Source organism: Myzus persicae, unplaced genomic scaffold (genome assembly GCF_001856785.1).
Source record: "Myzus persicae strain clone G006 unplaced genomic scaffold, MPER_G0061.0, whole genome shotgun sequence".
Lineage (NCBI taxonomy): Eukaryota > Metazoa > Arthropoda > Insecta > Hemiptera > Aphididae > Myzus > Myzus persicae.
This window is the reverse complement of record NW_019103412.1, coordinates 572,202-597,310: the sequence shown is the minus strand read 5'-3', so window position 1 is coordinate 597,310 and position 25,109 is coordinate 572,202. Positions and strand designations below refer to the sequence as shown.

At 27.9% G+C, this 25,109-nt stretch overlaps 1 protein-coding gene across 1 annotated transcript in view; it reads right to left on the bottom strand.

Moving 5' to 3' along the window:
* Positions 1-25,109, bottom strand: part of LOC111034429 (allatostatin-A receptor-like) — a 187,243-nt gene that overhangs the window by 127,323 nt on the left and 34,811 nt on the right. The window contains exon 3 of the mRNA XM_022315679.1: positions 8,473-8,673. Within this exon, the coding sequence (XP_022171371.1) occupies positions 8,473-8,673 (201 nt within the window). The remainder of the gene's footprint in view (positions 1-8,472; positions 8,674-25,109) is intronic.

Sequence of the window (25,109 nt, the reverse complement as noted above, 5' to 3'; positions counted from 1 at the left end):
TTTTTATAAATAGCATTACATTATATTGTCATGTAAAATATGATTATAATATTATGTCTTACATAAACGGGTTTCGAAGCACTTGATGATTCCACTAAAAAATTGAATTAAATCAAAAATTATAATGATGTTACTACATACTTTACTATACATTTTAATTTTTGAAAACTACATATAACACTAACAATCAGATACATATTTTTTGAAATTGAGAGATATAGAAATAGAGTGGGGAAAGGAAAGAAAGCTTAATATGTGAAACGGAACATTGATAGAAATATTTTGGTAAAAACAATTTGTGTAATCTAGTTGAAAAATACTGTTAAATTAACGTGCATAAAGTTGGCCTCGGCCACAACCAATTTATTCGATGATAATGCATTCATTTTGCAAATATTTGAAATTGGTTTTCAGAATTTACAAATCATATCTCAGCCTGGTATAAAATAAATAAGATCGGTTGGCCGGGAGAGAAATTTTACTGGCAATATGTTAGCCATCAGCATATGTTGGTCTCCCATTAGTCTTTTTTTTTATATCATACTGGGAAATGATTTGCAGGTTCTGAAAACTAATTTGTAAAATGAGTACATAATTTTCAGATAAATTGTTCCTGGTGGGGAGGCAAATTTCAAGCACTTAGTAAATAATGGTGTTTATAATAATCATACAATTTCGTTTTAAATTTATTACACAGTATAACACATAAAATTGCATTAATTTTTAAATTAACCTTTTAGAGTGCAGTTATTATATACCACGTTATACCATAAAATACAACTGTGGAATTGTGAATTATATTTAACATACAACAGAGTCAAATGTTGGTATATACAAATAATTAAACAGAACGAACTATTATTCACCTACTTAATATGAATGAAAGATATACAACGTCGAAATGTAAACAAATTTATGAAACAATTAAAATAATATCGTGACCGGAGACAAAAATATTACTAGGACATAAATTTATCAGAATAATACACCATGGCCTACAATAGCAACCTAATTAATATCCTGATTACTCCCATTAAAATAACATTTTAACATTAAAACTTGTATAATTTCGTGTAAGTATGCAATTACAGATATAGCTATGTGAATTAATTTTGCACGTTAGAAATAAGTAAATTTTCAGTAATAATTACATTGTCAAATGTAGAATTTAAATATACAAAATTTACGTACGCATGGTACGCTATATATTTGTAAATGTATTTGCAGTTTTAAACTACAAGTTAATTAATTGTTGAATTAATTTTGTTTAAGTGCATTCATAATTTTAATTAAATACATTTAAAGTGAAGTTTCTGTGTGGTATAATATAATTATTAGTTCATATTATTAATGTACGATTGAATTAATTTTTCATTTGGTTTAATTATTTCATCCCTGTTTATTGACAGATCTATTAACATTAAACATTTTATTTAAATTAAAGTAGTTCCATCAGTGTATATTGTTGATAAATATGGTTTTAATTTTTATAATTACTTACATAATATTACACTTATATGATAAACACACAATTTTAATCAACACATTTATTGGTATGCAAATGTAGTTTATTAAATAAAACAATTAAAAATGATCGTAACAAAATTATTTCATACTCATCAACTCAGAAACATACTAATTTTTTTTCAAATAATAGATAATTATTGCATAAATTTGTTTGAATAAGGATATACCTATACTAAGTAATTATTTAATGGAAACAGTTTATTTTTATGTACATTTTTTTTATATTATAATAATATTTTTTAGGTGGGTAGGAATTTGATTGATTCCGCGATATCTATGACCAGATCCGAATATACTGTGTTCATCTTCCTATGTGTATCAAATTTGGAGACAATAAGTCGTTCATCTCCTGCACGAAATCTTCGTATCGCTCTGTACAGTGCTCCTATAATGAGGAGGTGCCAAATACAAAATATGGACAACATACAAAAAACCAAGCCTAAAATACCGCAATAACACCTCTAACCAAAAACGTCAAGTCGTCAACAACCACCGCCAATCCACCATCATTAGCATACAGTCAGCCACTGGAAACCCTACAAAACCACGTTCGTTCGGAAATGTAACAGAAGGTCATCAATAATTAAAAGCAAATCCTACGATTCCCCTTCCCTTATACATTACAATGAAATATCACTTCTTAAATTCCTTGATGAATTTGAATCTCATCATTGTTCTATTAACTCACAAAATCCAAAAATGTCAACCAATAAAATTACATCAAAATTCTCTCCTTGTCCTAACATGGTGTTCTGACTTACTGATTATCTGACTACTAGTAGGCAACGTTATGAAATTCCATCGATTTTTTGATATCAACCACGTCTCCCGTCTCCATAAGATTAGATAGTCAAATGTATCATATTTTATTTTACTTTATCTTATTGCATATCACTTATAATTTTAGAAAAAATAATTTACAGATTTCACAATTCTTAATTAAAATAAAAAAGTATTAAATAAACATCGAGATTAAATTTGATTAATTATTTCATATTGAATAGAAATAAAAGTTGGTTATAAACAATATAAACTGATAAAAATTGATACTTAACAATATTTTTTATTTAGATTTAAGACTGAAATGTTAATCCATCTGTAAAAATTACGCAACGGAAGTTCAAATAAAGACCTATAAAGTTAAATAATACTTTAATTGTACTTCTCAGACATGATTTAATTTTTTTTTTTATATAAAACGGTTTAGGTAGAATGCTGAGTTAAATAGTAAACAGATTTTATTGATTTAAAAGATACAAGTAACAATGTTAAATATAAACACATGTCTCAAAATAAACACATAAATTCTATATTGATTATACTATAAACATACATTCATAGTAGATAAAAGGCCATATTATGATACTTTAATCTCAACTTTATTGCTTCGTCCTTGACTATTCGTAGTACTAGCTATTTATCATGTTATTATACCCAAAGGCCAATATACATTTTCTAGTATGAAATTAGTACAATACTATACGATTTTTTAAGCATGCAGAACCATTCCTATTTATCAAGTTTGCCACATTTAACACAAGAGCATAAATAATAATAAGAATAGTTTTGAAATACATAATGAAAAAATCAACAAAACTTTAACGATTTTGTCGTTATAGCAAAATGGATACAGTCACTACACAATGCCAATATACATGCCTAGTATTTCCGGTTAGAAATCGTAGGGCATTAAACTTTTTCTTTGACACTCAAATTATTCTCTTTCATCTCTTTTGGAATGATGATAGAAATAAAAAGTTTTGCACAAGTGCAAGAACACAAAAAAAAAAAAAAATGAAAAACAATTGAAAAAAAACTTTTGTAATATACCATAACTATAATATGTGTTAGATGTTGGTAAATTTTTTAGACGAACAGTTTGGTTAAATAGATTAGATAGAGATGGATTTTTTTTTTCTTATCGTGAGATACCATAATATTGATATCAATCTCATTTTTTAAGTAATTAAATGTATAAGCACCGTGAAACGTACTATTATAATATATTTTGTTTACAATATAATTAATTTTATAATAAAGAACCTAACCTATGTACTATGTGACAATACAAGAAAAATATAACATTATATATAAAATGTGTAGGTATTAAATATTATTAGTATCAAGTAAACTTTTTTTTTAGTTACTACTCATTTCACTTGTTTGTGTTTGTTGACTCAATTTTGTAGATAAACAGTGTATTTAAAAATTATTTTTTAATTTCATTCTGAATATTTTATATTTTATTTTAAACTTATATAACTTTTTGACCTCGGTTACAAAATTCTACTCATATAAGATCATAGATACTTCGTTATTATATTATAATATTAGTTTCTTACACTTTTACAATACATTACTATTTTTAGAATTTAAGTAAGCTATCTAACAATAAGTTTATAACTAACGTAATACAATATTAACATGTCAACAGTGTATTTTAACAATTATTTTTAAATCTGTATATTATTATATACATGTGGGACTTGGGTATATAATATTTAATATGCACAGTACCTACCTATATTAGTTTAATTAAATATATATTACAAACCTTTCATGGATTACACAAGTCCTGTGATGTAATCCTTTCAACTTTATAGTCACGTGGAATAGGAATAATTCTGTTTTATTTCTGATATAAAAAAAATGCTTGGTGCTTATTAAATTTCCATCTTTACAACTATATTATATTAATGTGTTTTAATAAAATTTTCAACATACTCAATCAACTAGAATTTTTTCATTTTTTATAGTCTCGACATCGTGTTAAGTTTATTATAGAACCTACTTAGGATATAAAATATTAAGAAAAAATTACTAAGGTTATTATATTATGTCTTAAAAACAGACTTTCAAAGTTAATTGTGACGAAAGTTTACTAGTTTACTCAGGATTTATTAGTTATTTTACAACTTAAAAAATTATGTTTAATAAACTTAAAGACGAAACTTTCAAAAATTTTACCTGCCAAAAAACAATATTTATTAACAAAAAAGAGAGAATTTATATTACACTTGTTTGAATGATTAATTTTAATGCATATTTGCAGTATTATTTATTAATATCCTTTAAATATGTTGAAATATCCTTAACTTAATGGAAATCTCGATATTGATTAATATTAATTTAATCTCACATTCAAATTTCGAGTATAAGTAAAATAGATTTGTGTATTTATAACAATTTCAGAGTAAAGAAAATATCATTTCAACTTCACCAGACCAGTTTATATGTGACGTATCGTTCCACACGTAATTCTTTATTTTGTGTAAGTATTCGGACAATTTAATTAACCGAGTGCAATAATATTTATTTTAAAACTATTTACAACCAATTTATTGTGATTTTGGATTGAACAACAAACCCGTCGAGTGAAACAGTTTTAATTAATAATAATATTATTGCATAGCTATATCTACCGGCAATAACTGTTTGTCGGTGGCGGGTTGTTTACAAAGGCTTTAAATGACAGTATTGTAAAAACCATTCAGCATCAGTGGGAAATAAATTATTGAACAGGTGAACGATCATTATTTGTATTAAAATCGTATACTGACAAATGTCTTAAACATTTTTTTAATTGCACCGATTTGTTGTCAATTGACAAGATGAATAGTGGTAATTTTTACTAGGTGAGAGGGGTAGGATAGTTCAAACACATTTCTAAAACAACTTTATCGTCAGCAAATTGGGATCACTGTAAATCTCAAACGACGTCTAAACCGTTACTTAACCACTATTGTTATGACTTGCAAATAAATGTTTCTTTTCGTTGGCAAAACCGATCGTAATTTATTTTCGATGTAAGTCAATAACATACGGGTACGTCTATTTTATGTTTTTATTATTTTTTATACTTTTTAACCATAAAATTATGATCGTTAATAAAATACTGTATTTATGACACAGAAAGAGGCAGTTGGATTATTTCTTAAGGGTGGTGGCGTGTTTTAAGGGGTGTTTGATATTAGCGACGCAGATCGCGGAGGAGCGTGTTTGAAAAGCGAAAAAGCGGATTAAAAAATACAAAATCAAAAATAGCGATGATCGCAGGATGGTTATGACGATAACAACAATAAACCGTCGGGGAAAAACACACCAGGGAGGTGGATAAGCGTGACGTGCATGGGTCCATGGTCCATCGAATCACCACTCTGTCCCGTGCGTATTATAATAATTAATGTTACAATATAAATTCCGACGAATCGTAATAACTTGATTACATGATGCGATGCTGTCAAAATTGTTGTACTTAATAATACGCTTAATACTGTAATAGTAACCACTAACCTGCAGGGACTATAACCGAAATAAAAATGTTTACCAATAGAAATTTAAAATATTTGTAACTGGTATACTTAATGGGAACCGAATTTAACTATTTGTATACAACCGGAACCTAAACTGGTCCCGATGTTTTTAAATAAAAAACATCAGGGTTTACCTTGAGTATACATTTTGAATTTTTATTTTGTGATAATTTGTTGGTAAAATAAGAGACTTGTATGATAGAATAGTCCAAGCTAGATTACTGCATATATTTTAGTTACTAGGACGAGATTAAACACTCACAAACTGAATTATTTCTATAACAATTTAGGAATTACTTACTAGTTACTACTTAAAGTTACTTATTTGTACAACTTAAATGGCCATTGCGAATGTTTGACCAGTGCCAAATGTCCCAATGTTTAAATGAGTTTGTCGAGTTTATCACGGTTAGCACCATGGATAAGCTAACATTGTGGTCATTTTAACGGCAGTTTTATTAGGTACATATCTAACCAATTTATAAATCTACAACATTTTCGATAAGTGTACACTGTACATATAGACATACTGTGTGCAACAATAGCTCGTATAGTATAATTAATAAGTGGAAATAATAGTTAACAATACGTCGGTTTAAACTTTAAATTTGGCAACATCACTTAAAATATTCTATGCTCAATAGTGTTACTAAAAGGGTAAACATTCAATAGCGTCATACTGGATTTTCGTGCAATGTCGAGAGATTTTCATAACTATACCTATATCTATTTTACAATTTACTTAGTTATACTGTTTTACAATGTATGCATAATTAAACATCTGTAAATTAACTTAACTTATATAGTCTCATCTCGAGATCTTATAAATACTGGTCTAAGCTATATGATCTGCTGCTAGTGACAGAATTTGTCTCCTGAAAAACTGGAGTTATATATTATACCTCTTCCATTCATCCATAAAAAGGTTGTTCCATGTATTGTTGTATATAAAATAAAAAAATACTTATTTACAAAATACTAGTTTTTCAATTGATTGAAATGTGAAAATAAGATATTTCGTTGGAGTATTGAAAATTCAAAACAAAATTACTCATAAACATTTAATTCTATAACCAAAAAATGTAAAAATTATATAAACATAATTCTCTTGAGTACAGCTATGGACAAAATTAGATATTTAAACGACGAATAATGATTTTAGAAATTGTTTGTAATCTAAAAATATTCGAGGGTACTTAAAACTTCTAAGTTATATAATATGAAATATTTAAGGCGAAAATTAATTCATCCCTCTGTTTTATTAATACATAGTAAAATTAATTACTTTAAAAGCAATACTTAGTATCATAAAATATGTAGTTATAGAAATACAGGCTTTTGATGATATAATATCATTGTATACAAATTCAACACATCTATCACAAGCTATTACAGTGACCCACATGACACCTTATATGTACAACTGCAGAACGATACCCACTTGTCCACCTTTTTTTCTTTTATTTACCACGCGTATCACAAATTAAATGTTTTCAAATTGTATACTCGTGCCCTGTGATTTTTAAACACACACGATTAAAACAATATGTTGTATTGTATGAAACAAGCACAGATATGTTTTGCTGTCTGTCTGTTTATCCGTTTGCCCAGGAAAGGGTTCGAAGCCGATGAACCAATTGTAACCGGGTTTTGACAGGTATTGTATTATACAACGGAAAACGATGGATAGATCGATTACTTTTAACCCGGGTGAAGTCAGCTGGTAATACATCTTGCGTATCACGAATGAAAAGTATTCAAATTGTTTATGCCGACACTGTGATATTTTATGAAAGTATAAAATTTAATGTGATATTCAACGAAACACGCACATACCTATATACATTTGACTTTTTGTCTGTTTGTCTGTTTGTCTGGGAAAGGCTTTGAAACGAATTAACCTATGTTTACGGGGTTTTCATTGTTATTATATTACCTAGTAAACAAAATGGTTATTACGACATTTGGATATAACACTGGCTGCTGTAAACCTGTATTTTATATTTGATCAAAACAACCCAAATAACTATGTTCAACATCTGTGCGGCTTACATTTAAATATTTAATAGAGTTATAGAAGGGGTAAATCCGTTTAATTTGTCAAGGGCAACACTGCCGTGTTGGCTCAGCTAGTACAAAAATATAAATGAACTGTAAGATTGCAGGAAAAAACCGTACCACCCGATTTATTGTGCTGCCAAAAAGGGAAAACGTACCTATGCTTAGGCTATCGGATGCATTACCGACCGAAACGACGTTAGTAGTAAAATCATCTTACACTTCGATACACACACACACACATAGGCGTAAACTGGGGGGGCAAGGGGGGGCCATTGCCCCCCTAGAATAAATTAGGAGGGGCAGTGCCCCCTCTGACATTTAACATACCTTGTTTTAAAATAAGTACAAAACAGCTGGTTATAGCTACTACTATACAGTTTTTTTTTTAAATCTTAATATTCAATTTTAGCTTAGGTATCTTGTTAGATAATGCTTAGAATGCTTAAATAATGCATAATGAATAATTATATATAATATATATATATATTATATATTTGCCCCCCCTAATATATTTCCAAGTTACGCCCATGCACACACACATTATAATATTAAACGCATGGTAGGTACGTACCTGTATCGGAAACCAGCAGAAGGCGAATATGGCGACCACGACGACGACCATTCGGGTGACCCTCTTCTTGCCCCTCCGGCTCTCGGCCGACGGTGGTTGCCCGCCTGGGTTCACTCCTTTCCACAGTCTCATCAGCATCAGCACGTACAGGATGCATATGATGGCCAGAGGTATCGCGTACGACGTGAGGAAGAAGAATATCTGAAATTCCCGACAAACGCAATCGTTATTGTTGTGATATGATACGCGAAACCGGTAGAATATAATATTATGAAACAAAAATTATATTATTGTTATGCGGTGATGCCCTTATTATACGCATATAATAATATTATAATAACGACGGTTGTTCCGATGCGATGATTACTTACGGGTCATCAACCGTTTGCGCGGAATTTGATTAAAATGTCGTTGCACGTTTGAGGGTACGTTTTCAAACAACTCCAAAAAACTGTATAGACCTCAATAGCACAGCTATATTGTTATATTATTGAATTATTGGTGAAAATTGGTTTTAAATTTCATTATAATTTTAAATTTAAATTATTTTAATTAATTAATGATCAATATGCTATGGAGTGTGTATGTTATTTTCATTTTATTGCCTGATTATATATAATATTTATATAAGACAATATACGATATTCCACGACGTAAGGTATATGTACCTAATAAATTGTACTCACATATATTAAAAAAACCCACTTAATATACTTCACAGCTATGTGTTAGCTTTGTAATTATTATTATTAAATAAATTATTATATTTTGTTATAATTAAAACCAATATGATATAATGTGTGTTAATATCCGTCACCAGCTATCGAGGACGCTTATTGTATCGTTATGGATTATGGGTAACAAGAGTAATGCGAATGGTTTGATAACAATTTAATCGTTTAGTTGTTGTTATTGCATCCTTATCGACTCCTACTCTGCCATTGTTTATACTATGTACAATAGTTCTGAATAGACTCAGTTTTTGGAAAGAATAGAGCTTATCCACTATATTATATCGTTTCTCAGTCCATAAACAATTGGAAACCTATTTTTCGACCGATGTAAATATCTATAAAGTATAAATAATTTTAGTTGTTTGAAATATTATAATATTCGTTGAAGTAAAGTATGTATAGTAAATTATCGTACCTGTAAAATAATATCTGTTATTACTTAGAAATCAAAAACTTAAAAGTAAAAAAATTAAAATTATTGTTTTCGCAAATATTGATTAATTCCATGTTAGTTTTTGTTTTTGTTAAGTTTTAAATAAATCATTTTAATAACTGTTTTTAGAATAGTGCTCAGTTCTTATACGTTAACTGAGCTATTTCTATGATTCAGTACCCCAAAAAACTAATGAGTAACAATCCAGTGACTGATCTATGTATAAATCATTCTCCTTTATTCAAACGTATGGCATGATGTGTCATATCAAATCTAATAAAAAAGTAAAATAACATTTTAATTTTTTTTGTTGGAGGAATTGTGTGTTAAACACTTTCTAATCAATACACATTTAATAATCGTACACACTATATATAGGCACCTTTGATTTTATTATTTTATTATATTTTTTAATATTTTGAAAAATGTATAGATTCCATTCATTTTGTTTAGTTTTTAAAATGAAATAAATTTTTATTATTTTTTTATAAATATTTTTTTTCAACAAATTTAAATGCAAATTATTGGTATTTGAATGTTTAACATATGTATACAAAAAATAATAAAAATTAGAAACCAATTTAAAACAAGTTCATGCTAATTCGAAATGCACTCTATGGGTATTCCTCTTTCTACACTTGTGCTTGGATTATTCAGACTTAAGTTAGCTCGTGGCGGTCGTTTGTTTCTGATATGTATATTAATATATAATATTTAAACTGTAATTTGTTTTATGTTATATTCTACTGTTTATTAACTGTATTGGCTATGATAGTGTTTTGTGAGTTTTATTCTACAGTAGTTTAGAAAATAAAGGTTGATTGAAATGGGACGAAGATAAATCATAGCTTGTCATAAATTTGGCACGAAAACGCAGGTATTAAAAGGAAATTTTGCAATGGGGAGCGTATGGTCATTTTTTGGTGTACAAGGCTGTCAGGGAACAAAATCACCACGTGTAGGTAGCAGTATTTTCATTTAACTGATTCGAACCAATGTTGCAACTAGCGAGTTAACACTTTGTCAAAATATTGAACTCTGATTTATTTCTATATTGGAATTGCCCACTCAAATGGTAATGGATTTGACAGGACGAAGTAATGAGTATGTCACTGACTGGTTAAGCTTGAACCAAGAGGTGTGCATAGCAGTCTTGAGAACTAAAGGACTAATTGTTGATTAAATACTAAAATGGTAGGTATCCACCGTTAAATACTACTGATTATTGTGCATTAAATATTTGGGCTATGGTGAATTTCGATACTAGCAGTGAACCCGCTGAAATCAAAGAAGAAATATCCATTATCTCAGAGGGAAATTGAGCTATTTTAAAAATGGTATCGCCGAATAACGCAAATATTGAGCACTAAATAATGGTTATCGAAAACGAATGATCGAAATTTTCCGCTATAATTCCGTGCATTTCCCATGATCTTGTACAAAATCCAATTCAGTTTGACGAAGCCTTTTTTGAGGGCCTAAGGATATACAACATGGATAGATTATTGAAGGGAGACATTCTTTTTTCTTTTGTATTTTTTTTTTTTTTTTTTATTTATTATCTTTTTTTTTTTTTTTTATTTAATTGTCCTTTTTTTTTTTGTTTTAAAATTTTATATAACTGTCGTTATGTTGAATATATATGGTAAACATTATCCAAATGAATACCATTGGCCAACATTATACTATCGTTATATTTACCAATGCAGTTGAGTAACACCACTGATCATAGAACGTAATTGCGAGACCGTATCAAAACAGCACCCTCACCAATAATGTGTTGCATACAGGTGTCTCATAAGAAGTTTTGTTTTTTATACAAGACATACGAATATCACAATACAGTAAACATATAGATTATAGATAGTATGAATTTTAAAATTCGTCATACATGTTTGTAATTAATACTTTAAGGTACAGTTTTAGAATTACAATAATTAATAGGTAAAATATGGTTTTAGAGTACTTGCAGAGTTACGAATAAAATCAGTAATTTTATTTTTATAAATATTGTAAATATCATTATGAGTTTGTTTCATCCACCTATTATACGCAGAAAATGTTATTTTGTCATGGAAAAGTTATTATTTTATTTTCATTCTATAATATTATCATACTGCTGTTTTCATTTTTTTAGAAAAACTATAATATTATACAGAGCACAGCTATAATAATGCAGAAATAATGAAAATACGCAAACGTGTAAAGTTTAACCCGTTTAAAGTTTCTATACACACTTAATAGTATATATTCTATAAAATGCACACGGCGTATGTTTCATGCATATATTAGCTGCTTTAGTATCTCATCCATAGTAATTGTATATCATTATGTTCATAGACATGAGTATTGTTATAATATTTATTTTTGTTAATCAGTTTTATAATTATGAATGTCGATGTACAATGATTGTTATGAGCATTTAACTGCAACGTATGTACACCGGTAAAATATTCAACTTTTAAACGGTACGGGTATGTTCCAGAGCTTCGTAAAAGATTTAAATAATAATTGTTTTGTCATTTTGATAAATCCTTCAAGAAAAAAAAAATAAATAAAAAAAATAGTATTGTAAACAAACCCGTTTACAATAATATTTTATTATTTACGTTTCGGCTGAGCAAAAATGGGATACACGTATAATATGAAAGGGAAGAACCATCGTAAGCATAACATAAGTCGGAGGTGTCACACTCAAATAAGTCACCTTGAATAGAGGAGGGATAACTTTGTTTACTGACGAGAGGTGAAATGAACAACTAACTCGAGTGGCTGAGATACTACCCTGTCGATTTTTCCCAGCCCTTCTGGCATTTGCTCCTTTAACATCAAGTTGCACAAAGTGGCTGGAAATGACTACAGATACTAGGTGACCGATGGATATAGGCAAATATATAGGTTAAAGATAGGGGGGGGGGGAATCGTGGTGCTGAGGTCCTCTAAATATTTTCACAGAGCCCCCAAATATATTATAATAAATAATAATAGATGATAATAGTAAAGAAAACTATTTTATTAAATTAGGCATCACATTAGCTAAAAGCGGTATGCTACAAGACTGTTTCTTAAATCCATAATATTGAAAAAAAAAATAACAATAATAATAATTATTATAATATTTTATTATTAAAATTGTTTTTATAATTTAAAAATAAAAAATTTGTATTCAAATAAAGTTATAATTTTTAAAAACTGTTTCAATTAATTCCATAATATAATGTAATAAGATGTCTAAAAATATGTCGAATTAATTTGACCTCATTATTTATTAGTGAACAAATAAGTATATTTGTTTTTCATTAGGCTCTCATTTCTCATTAAAAAAAAAAATGATTGAACGAAAATTGAACAATAGATAAGTACAATAAAAGGGTGAAGTTGATTCCAAATATCAAAATTGTTGTAGATAAATTATTTTCATAAGTTAATGGTGTTCCCGGAATTTGGACAAGTCACTAGTATTAATGGATTAATGTACCGTCCGGACGTTCACTGGACTATCGAGGGACTCTTACAGTATATATGGATTGTGTGCGAGTAAAAAGGGATAAGTCACAATTACTACTTTTCAAGAAACGAAAAAGCTTTATTTCTGTACTGACTGTAATGGATTTTTCCTAAATAATATTTAGGTTAAGAAAAACCAAAATAACATTCTTAACAAAGTTAACGTATCTGATAGCGTAATAATAAAAATGGCCAAATTTACTTATTTTTTACCCGTGCATCTTAAAATGTAAACGTTTAAACATTAAATTATTTTTTTGAATTATTTATATACGATTATTTTTTTTTCTATTAATTTTTAAATATTAAAATAAAATTATTAAATCTAAACGAGTCTGACAAAAAGTGTAAACATTCGCATAAAATGTCTGACAATATAAGTGTGTTAAAATGTGCATCTGTCAACTAAGTGATTTACGACTTGTATGCAATTTTTAATATTTTGTTGTACTTAAACGAGAATATAAAAAAATAATCTTTCCTCATCTTGTAATCGTTTTGACTGACAATCACTTATTCAAAGTAATCCTATTTTTTTATTTCGTGATAACCTAATAATAGAGTAATACTATTTTTATATCTATACTTAATACATGCAATCATATAATTGATAACATTTCATTTTTAATTTATTTGGTAGTTTATTATAATATTAAAATAATAATTAGTCTTAATTATATTATGTACATAGGTATACGTATAATATATATAATCAATAATGTTCATAACCAACAAATTGACAAATTATATTTTAGTTAATTATTTGTATAAAGTAGGTATGGTTTTCTGAAAATATTTTCAAACTAATTGTTACGGTAACATGACAAATGTTTATAAGTGCATTGCAAATGAGTGACTCAATTTGAATCTATATTTTAAATTACTTTTATTTCTAAGTTAATTACTACACATTTAAGAACCGTATTATGTAATAATAACATATTAGTCATTAGTGTGGCGAATTCATCATAACAGTAGTGGTACACACAAACATATTTATAAAACCAAAGGTATTTAATTGGTAGACATGTTTTCATAGTTAACTTAGTCTGTATTATTCGGTATTGCCCGGGGATAAATGAAACCAAGATGGGCAATTCACCTGCGGCGGATAGTAATAAGTAACTTATTTTTCTTACTTGGACCAATTGCAACCAGAAGTAAACGAATATGCGGTTATGGTTTTAATATTATTAATTGCGGGGAGGATACCTGAAAAGAACTGATTCAATTAGTTATCTAAACTTTAGTTGAATTGTCAAAATTGAAAATAAGTCTGCTTTTTTCATTCTATACATAAGTCGCTGCAATACACTTTAATTGCTTTTATAAGTGATTTTTATTATATACGCTTATAACAAGTCCAGAGTCACAAATCATTTGTGTGCAAAATTTGATGCCGATTTGCCAAAATCTGTGGACTTACATACATTGTGCGTCATAGTGATATAATCCAACTAATGATATCTGTATTAAACAAATATTATTCATAGATAAGCTTTCCATCTATAGACACACCTATCGCTTTCTGTACCCTTTATTTTGAATTATCGGGAAGTCTGGTAGAGTATTTTATTAGTTTAATATAAGCTCCAACTGAAAATTTTTCTCTAATATATAATAATAGATGTTTCTCAATTTTACATTTATCTACCACAACTTTATTAGCCTAAATAAATTATATACCATCAAAAGACAATCAAAAGAACTATTTTATTATCTATAATCAATCACAACCCTATGCATAGGAAAACAAATGTTCGAATTTCGTGAGCCTAAACATAATGCATTTGGGGAGGAGGGTAAGAGTTGAAAAAGACCCACCCGAGAATCAAGAAATCGATTGAAATAACTTTTATCTCAATCGGTTAAGTCGTTCAGAAGTTACACAATCACAAGAGACGCACAGAAAAATTAAATATAAATAAAGATGTATGCACCATTATACATTTTATAAAAAACTAATACAATAGTTTATTTCAAAGAACACATTTTATTTTAAAAAGGTATACACTTTTTAATCAAAATTGTATATGATAATTATAACTAGTATTTATTATTTTCTCAGTTAGGCTAATTTTTGCCAACAATTTATCACTTTTCTTATGAATCAATTACGATATAGTGTAGACGAAGTGAATAAGTTAGCAGTAAAAGAGCTTAAATGTACATTTAATATTTATACATTATAATATTATTAAAAAATAGAGTGTTTTGAATATCTACGGTTTTTATTTTTTTTTTTAATAACTACGAAACAACTTAAATTATTTGACGAAAAATTGTTATTTTACATTTAAATATTCAATATTGTCAACAATTTAACTTCAAGTCACTTATAACAATTATTAAAAGTCTTTGTTCTTATACTTCTAAATTGCTGTTAAAAAACGTACGAGAAACCCTTTATATATTTCAATCTTTTGAACCATAAAATCAAATTTTTTCTTAACAAAAGTAAAAAATAACAACAATTCAAATGTTAATAGCTCAATAAGAGCAATAATATTTTTAAATTATATGAAATCTAAAAGACACTATTTAAATATTTATTCAACATGAATCTCAAAATAAAAACAAAATTGTTTTTCACAAAAACTGCTATTTTTTATTATTGGTAAATTCATGTTTCTTGTTATTTTTTATTAGTTTTAGCCAAAAAGAGAAATACTTAAATGATACAAAAGTATCAACTAGATCAAATTTATTAACTACCAAAAACCACTCTCAATTTCGAAGATTGAAGCAAATGTTGTGCACCAAATCTTGACGTAAAAAAGAATAAACAAAACACACATCATTGGAATACCAATACATTTTACTCTTAAATTTCTATCTAAAACTGTTACCTGTCACAAAATATGGAAAACTAAAACACTACCCAATGTTTAATTTATTGACAAAATAATAAAAAAAAAGATGAATATTATTTGAAGATTTAATTTATTTCAGAATTTTAGAGGACATTTCCTGATTCAAAAGCACTAGAAATTGTAAGAACGACCATCAGTATCCAATTGTTAATAGAAAACAATAAAGCATAACAATATAAAATATTTAAATCGTTGTTTTTAAAAAAAATATATTAACAGTATTGAATATAAATTAACAAAACCCCCCAAATTATTTTATAAAACGGTAGGTACTTACCTACCTTACGCATTTTAAAAAGTCTTCAAATAAGTTGTTTACTGTAAACAATATGACTAATATTCTATATAATTGAAACCAAAGATATTAAAATAACATCGTTTCCCTTTTAAAATATTATAAAATCATAGAGGTAATATTTTATTTTTTTTGTTAAGCTGTTTTAATGAAATCTATAGAAACTATTGAGTTATTAGTAGCAACCTACTGAGACCCAATTAAAGCGGTGGCAAATAAAGCTAAAATTTTCTTTTAGGCAATACATATACTTTTCTATACATGACAATATTAATAATTTTTTTTCTTAATCATTTTAATATTTCTAAAATTCGACGATTTTATAATCGAAACATTCACATTTTGATAACAAAAACGATCGATGATTATGAAACATAAAACTTAAATGATTTTAATTTCCGAATTTCCGCCCTTATTTAATTATATTTATACTATCCAATAATGAAAATTGAATTTATATTTGGAATTAAAAAATAATGAATTCCAGAAACCTAACCTTTGTCCAAACCAGCCTTTATGAATATTTGTATACCTTTCGTTCTATTATTAACGGTGCACGGATTTTTTGTGGGACAAATTCAATAAGCTTTCATTATTAAATTAGGTATAATTTCAGGCACCACAAATGTATTGCATTAATAATATATTTTTTTCAATAATATTATGTACCAATTTAAATGTATTGACATTTAAATTTTGTATTTACGGATCTTTGCCATCTACGGATGTCATTTTATGTCCTTGACTATAAAATAAATGTCTATAAAACACTCGATGTCGTAAAAAAAAAATTAAAGATTATTTTCTTTAAAAGAAGTCCCCGCTGATCCTTGTCTAGAATAGTCACTGTATTTCATCAGGACAAGATAATACAAACCATTAAATGGTAGTGATCCTGACAATAGTAGGTAGTAATTATTCGTCAATACACCCATTATCTATGTTTAATTAATTAAATAAATAACTAGAGATATAAATTAGTATGAACTAAAAAGGAAGAGGTTCCTGTCGGGATTATGGCCTAAGAACTACCAACCGACCTGTTTTCGCACTAATTGAGATCCCGAGATTAGTAGTTGAAGTCATAGCTAGAAGGTATAGAGGACCGACTGCGACGAGAGACCATAATACGTCACCATAAGGATCACCGTCCCCCGGCATTCATTCAATTGCCACCTCGGCTGGCCTACGGGAGAACTGTTAACTTAAAACCATTATTATTATACATTGTCGTGATATTATATTATTTTACAAACGTCACTCTGTCCCGTCTAAAAGCCGACTTGAAAGACCCCGCAATCGAATTGGTCGCTTGTCAACTGCAGTATGACGGCTGGTTCTCAAGAGACGTCACGTTTCCAGGACGAAAGCCCGACCAACCCCGACAAATGCCTCACGTGAAATTTTCGTACAATCGTCAAACGCATTTAATCGGAATTACTTCGTTTCCGTGTCCTTTAAGCAATGAGATTTAAGATTCGTGGACACCGTGGAAGCTATCCGAACACCACCCATGAGACGGATAACATTGTCCAGTGGCGATTCCGAGTAGTTGCTATACCTACGAGGGTGAGGGTCGTCGTAATTCCCAGCACCTTGTCCAGCAACCAGATCCAGATTGTAAGTCCAACTTTTATTTATTGTGTCGTTGGTCGAAGTCTGCCTGGGTCGCTAACTCGAGCGGGGGAAGGAGGGAAGAACTTCAGGTGATTGTCTATCACAATTCGTAAACCTCACTCGGCCGAAACAGAGCCAAAAATGGTTCTTATAAAGCAACAAAAAATCACAAACTATCAAAAATCAAATAATCAATCAATTTCAATCAGTAGTATCAGCAAGTTTCATTCGGTGGGTATACATACATCTAGGGAAATATTGGTCCACGTGGACAGTTTAATTTTCATATTGAACTTATCAAAATATTTCGAATGATAGTGTTTAAATTACAAATAAAAAATATAAAGTTTTGTAAAATTCAGTATAATATTTTAAAAATTATGTTAATTTATGATCTTACCAGCTGGAGTTGTACTTGATAATATTATGATCAATAATAAAAAAAAATTTTTAATTCTACCTATCATAATATGTTATATTATGCATTGACTTGTATGCTCAAACAGATGACCGGTAAAAATAAAAAAGGTATTCAAAATAGTTATTTTTTGGATAATTAAAACTTAAAATGGATTGTTTTTTTTTCTTGGTTAAGCAAAAACAAATGATTATCTCTTAAAAATAACATGTTTAATTTCGTAAAAACTGCAAGTTTTGAAATAATAAATTATTTTGGAAAAAAAAAATTTAATATTATATTAAAAACGAAAGTTAAAACCAAAAATATATTAATTTGAAACCAATATGTCACTCAAAGCTTAATAAATAAAAATACATAAATACAAATAACATGGATAAATGATAACTGACTAATTTTCAGTAAACAATGATATAATTAAAATGTTTAAAACTCATTCAATCATAATTATTCATAGTAGCTAACTGTTATTCATAGATTATTTCCGAATAAAGTATACACAAATTATTTCTAAGATATTTCAGTTTAACAATCTTCCTAATAACATACTTTTAATTTTAAAGTTTTTAACGAATATTGTTAAAATCGTTTCATAAAATAAATATAATATAAAATAATAATAACATTATAATCCCTAAATAAAAACATTTACAACTTCAAATGAAATAGTAAATCTACATAATTATTTTTTACTATAATTGATGTGCACTCACATATTTGAATAAAAATATATAGAAATTAAGTCATCAATAATAATGATATGGTCGTAATAGACTTTTAAGCTTTTAAATACAGTTTGCATTAACTAAGATAATACTAATCCAATGTTATTGTACATTTTTTCTCTTTCTTTGAAAATGTACGCCTATAAATTTATGCGCATTTTTTAAATTTGTGACAAAAAATAAATATTTTACATTGTATTAACGTCTGCAATGAAGGTACATAAATCGAAATTCTCGAGGGAAATATTACAACATAAATTATTTACAATGAAAAAATAAATAAAATCGGAACAGCAGCACTTTACTGGATAATATTTATTTACCATCTATTGAAGTGGTTAGTTTGTTATATTATAATACAATTATTTTATAAAGCAATGAAACACCTGTTAAGGAATTTTGATATAAAATGTTTATTACATCAAAGGAAGAATTTTAAACGTATCAAACCTAACAAATGTTTTGTCTTTAAGTCTATTGTAACAGGAAATTATCTACTACTTGCAATGTACATTGTACAATAACGTTGTTAAGATCATATTCAAATAAATCGGTTTAATAAAATTTACAATTTCAACGGTAAGTTTTCGTAATTATTGTTGATGGTACAAACTAGACGAGGCAAACCTATCGCCAACATTCATTAATAGTACCACTTCATAGCATAAGAATAGTTTAGAAGTGTGTATGAAGCTAACGATTTGTTTTTGTTTTAACATCGAATAATATGTAAATATAACGTCAACATACACATTTCAGTGTACCGTGAATCTTGCAAGTCCACGGTCAGAATAAACTGGATCTCGGAGATTGGCGAACCTAAAACTGTATTTATCTCTAGAAATAATATTAGCACTTATAAATGTTTACAGTTTTGTATTAATATTAATAATAATCACCATGACGATCATTGATGAAAAATTAAGAATTATTTTGCAGTCACGTAAACGAAAAAAAAACAATGTTCGTCTTAGGCACATAAAAAATTAATTCTAAACGCTCTTTAGTGCTATGGGGTGTTAAATGTTTGACGTTTGCACGTCAAAACTTTTCGGTATCGACGTCAGGTCGTCAGCCCGTCTACTTGTCGACAATGAGCACTCAGACTCTGCTAAATATTATAATATTTCGTATAATCTTGATATTTTAGAGGGCATAAATAGGTACTATTATAATAGGAATTTGAATAGCATAATAATTAATAGGCTGCAAGGAGTATGGCTGCCTACACTCTTATTTTATTCATACATGTATGCACTTTATAATTATTTCTAAGTGAATACATAACTGCTAAACTATGAGTAAATCCTAAATAAAAAAAAATACAAACGCTGAATTTTACAAAATAATTTACAATACACGGATAAGTACCTAACTATGGGTGCATGGAACCGTCTACTGTGTCATTTTCTAATTAAATTTTTAATAAGCTTACAAAGAATTGTCGTGCCTACATAATTTTTTTATGTTTTTAGATCAAACGTGTTTTTTACGTATGCACGTTGTTATAATCAGTTTAAAAGTAGGATTGGGGAGTGAGTGAAGCTTCCGCGGTATATATATGCTTACCCCGATGGTTTTTCACACGAGTTGAACTCAATAATTCTACGGGTGGCCATGTTTACACTGACATCAGATGACAAAGTGTATAGGTACGTGCTCTCAATCGGTGAGACGTATTTTACGTTTTCCGTATGAATACACGTAGTGGGTACCTACCAAGATCAAAGGGGGCAAGAGACGAGAGGGTACGAGCTTGGATACAGAAAAGTCGTTTAGGGCTGAGTATCAATCATTACACCTTCACGAACTTTTGAAATTCCCAACAGACGACGGACGGACGTTGGAGTCACCGACGGACGAAATGGCGTAACCGTTACGTCTTTGTACGACTGTCCGTCGGGGCGCGAAGTCCATTGTCCATTGTTCGTATATGATTTATTCGTCCGTATAGTAATCTATTTTGATACTATATATACATTTTATTGCCTCCATATTACACTTTTATCGAATATTGTTGTAGTGCACACTTTCACAGAAAGTAGGTAGGTAGGTAGGTACTCGAGGATCCAAATCGACGGAGATTAAACTTTCCAAACTAAATAACATTATATAATTGTGTAAGTAAATAATAATAAAAAAATTCAAAAAATAACATAAAAAAATTAATAATAATATCTTAATACTAGTAGGCATGTAATGTTAATATGTCTGATAACCGTTTCAGTGAAAAATGCCTAACTGTACAAGTGAGTCTGAATAAGTGTTTTATGCTATATTTAATATCACAGATAGTTTGCACATGTTACTGATAGTGTATTGATTCTGATTTACTTCTGTATGCACCTATACTCTATCAAATGTAAATGTTTAAATTAACCTTCCAAATATATACTTTTGGATATAGTTCGAGAATATTAAAGATATTTCGAAATTAAGTTATGTTACAGATTTCATGATATGACATGAACCTTGGAATAAATTACGATCATAGAATAATAATTTTATTCTTGTGGGGTCCTCAAGCTGCACAGCTTCACATATTATTATATATTAGACAAGTCTCATCAAATCTACACAGATTATAAAATATATTTAATTATAATAGTCTGTAATATGAATATTGAAATCAATACAAATAAATAATAATATTACAAAATCGATCGGATATAGATATAGCTGTCATGTCCATCAACGTGTTCCTTATGAAGAAAAATGAAAAATAATTTTCACTGACTTGAAGATAATGTCAAAAATGTTGGTAACAGCCAAACTATTTAACACAGACCTGACTATTCAAGCTTTTAAGTCAATCAATCTTCGTCTGATTTCCGCGGTTCCTTGATTCACCACGCTAACAATGACTTTATTAAAGATTTGGTAGAATCTAAAATTAATTCAACTGTCTAAAACACTTTAAACAAAGTTTAATTTGATAATCAATTTTAAAATATCACATTTCTATACTATCTTTAAAGTACGTTTTACCGACAATTTGTCTACGTTTTCAAAACCATTTTATGTATTATTTGTCTGAAATATTAAACAAATAATAAGTTAATAATATAAAAATACTGTCAAAATACTTGTCAATGTTGTGGAAAAGTAGTTGCGTTTCAAATATTGTCAGGTGTCATTAGAAATAGTCTCTAATTTAAAAAAAAAATAAATTCAGTTAAATTAAATGTTTGAAATTTTCTTACATAAAATATAATCAAACCTTATTTGGTTATCAAAAAAACCTTATTACTTGTTATATGGAATACAAAATGTAGATAGTTGTATTTTTTTAACTATTAAATTATTTGGATAGGTTTAGATAAAATTCTAAAATATATTGTTGTCAAGTACTGGTTTTCTGTTTATTGTTAGTTGATTTGCCATAGAATAAAATGTAAAAAGTACATTTTTTACGATTTCAAGTCTTTTAGTCAAAATTTAAAAAAAAATTAATTTGTGTAAGAATATAATATAAACTACGGTTTATATATGAAGTATTATCTTCGTTTTTCTGGATAAACTAATTCAGATTCACGAACAAAAACGAACAAAATGCAGTGTCTAAGTATAGCTTATGAATTCAATTGTTCTCAATTGTCCTCTTATAAAGTATTGATATAGTAGAATAAAAAACTAATGGTTTTTCTTTGTACACACTGCAATACAGTGCAGAAAACAAACAAAGTAGATATCATGTTAGTTTAAGTATAGCACTGAAAACAGAAAAAGATAATTCGTAATTATTATATTTTTATCTGGAAAACACTAATATACCTGTATGAACTAAAAGGGACGATCTATTTATGTAAATATAACTGCCAATTATTATAAACCATCAAACGAAATTTTTATATTTCATTTCGCATACATACCTAAATAAAAATAATAACCTGTACTATGTCTATGTATTTGTGTATCAATTTTGTAGAGCAATAATATACAGTACATTTACTATTTATGCAAACGAATTTTTTTTTTAAATTTGTCTTTACCTTATAATATTGGATATAGTACCCATAGTTCTATAAAAACAATTTTTTAAATGTATAATATAACCTACATGTATTTTTAACCTAGTACGAAAGTTAAGAAACGTTTAGATTATGTAATTGTTGTCAAACGCGTCAACATTTTTTTATAATAATATTGAAGTTATATATGTTTTAATGTATAAATGATCAACATTTTAAGGTAAATATTAATTTAGTACAATTGCATCTTATGCAAACTTATAAAAAACAAATAAATAATTTTAATTAAAAACATGTATGTACACAATATTTGATCTCGGTGACATTCGATACTTTCATTCACTTTAAAAGAATTAAAAGTGAATGTTAGTAAAAAAATACTTTTTTAAAATTTTAATTTTGTGAAATATGATTGATATTAAAAAAAAATATATATTTTACAAATAAAATTAACAACTTAATGCTTTCAAATGTACACACTTCTAAAAAAAAACATGTTACTCGATAATGACGTGTGCTGACGAAATCAATTGTCGAATATTGCTTACTGGATCTATATAATATGACATTTTTTCAACCAACTTTTTCGTCTTTTCTTCAGATTTTGATTAATGATGTGGCTGATGTGTGGCTTCCACTCGATTTAGATAGCAACTATACTGACTATTTTTTTTTTTATACTTGTGTCAGAATGACGTATTTCTATGCATGATCTATTCCATTTATCATATTTTAATGCATCTGATGTTTCATTAATATGGAGCAAAATATATAATTTTACATCATTTTTAGGTGTAAATGTTACTAAAATATGCCATTTGAAATGAAACATTACATGTTCTAAAAAAATATTATGTATTTGCAGTCAATTTAATTCATAATAAATATTTATGTATAAAAAAATAAGGCTATAAATATAGTTGGTTTACTTATAACTTTAAGATAACACATTTTTTTTTAATCTCAAATATATTTCACATGATTTGATTAAAGTGTTAACCATGAACATTGCAATCTCTTATTCTGAATATCCTTAATTAACTTGGCAACTATTTTGCAATCAGCTAAATCAAAAATTTAGGGCCAGAACAAAATACATATTTGTATTTTGCAATTGTTTTATGCACCTAGGCACACACGTGGTTCCATAACTAGGTACTCATAATGTTTTTTAAATATTAATAGTTTTTAGAAACTTTGTAGCACAGTGGGTAATTTAGGATTACTTTTTGAACTTTATTAAGTACATTAATTTATTCAAATTTGTATTTTTAAGGATTTAGCTAAAGCCTTTTTGGCAGTATCTTATAAAAAATCATACGAATATTTTTAATTATTTAAAAATTTAACAGCAGGTAATAATAATATGCATTATAGTTTTTTTTTAATAATTAAACTTGAAAAACTCTATAGCAACTTTTCACTTGTACGGGTTGTACCTACAGCTGAGTGTTTTGGCATCATTATGTAAATATTTAATGCATTTTTGGTTCTCCAGTACTATTGGATGCGGTATCGAAAAAAGCCGTAGTATATTTAATAAATAATGTGTAAAAAATATGAATAATATTTAATTCAAAATGTGGTGATAATATTTTAATATATTAAACGAACTTCAGTTCAAGATTTGAATATTCTTAAAGAAATTAATTTGTAACTGCTATCTGAGGCATGCCATAATTCCTAGTACTTTGCTCTCCATAAAAAAGCTTCCAACTAACTAACTAAACTTAATCGAAATAACGTGTACTTACATAATATTTTTCCTATATTACATTATTTGACTATATCACAGGTGTCACACACAAGTTTTTTTCATAAATTGTTTAGTATCTTTTGTATTGCCTTGCAACTTTATTTTTTGATAAGCCTAATATATCAAAAATGTCATGATTACATGTTGTGCACAGGTGTCAGAAAACAGTTTTAATCATGGATACACTCAAGTTCTAAACTTCAAATTGGATTACAAATAATATTTTTGTTTATAAAAACAACAAAATAGTTCATGAAAGAAAATGTTCAATAATCCAAGAAAATTAATCTTGTCTTCCACAGAGTAAG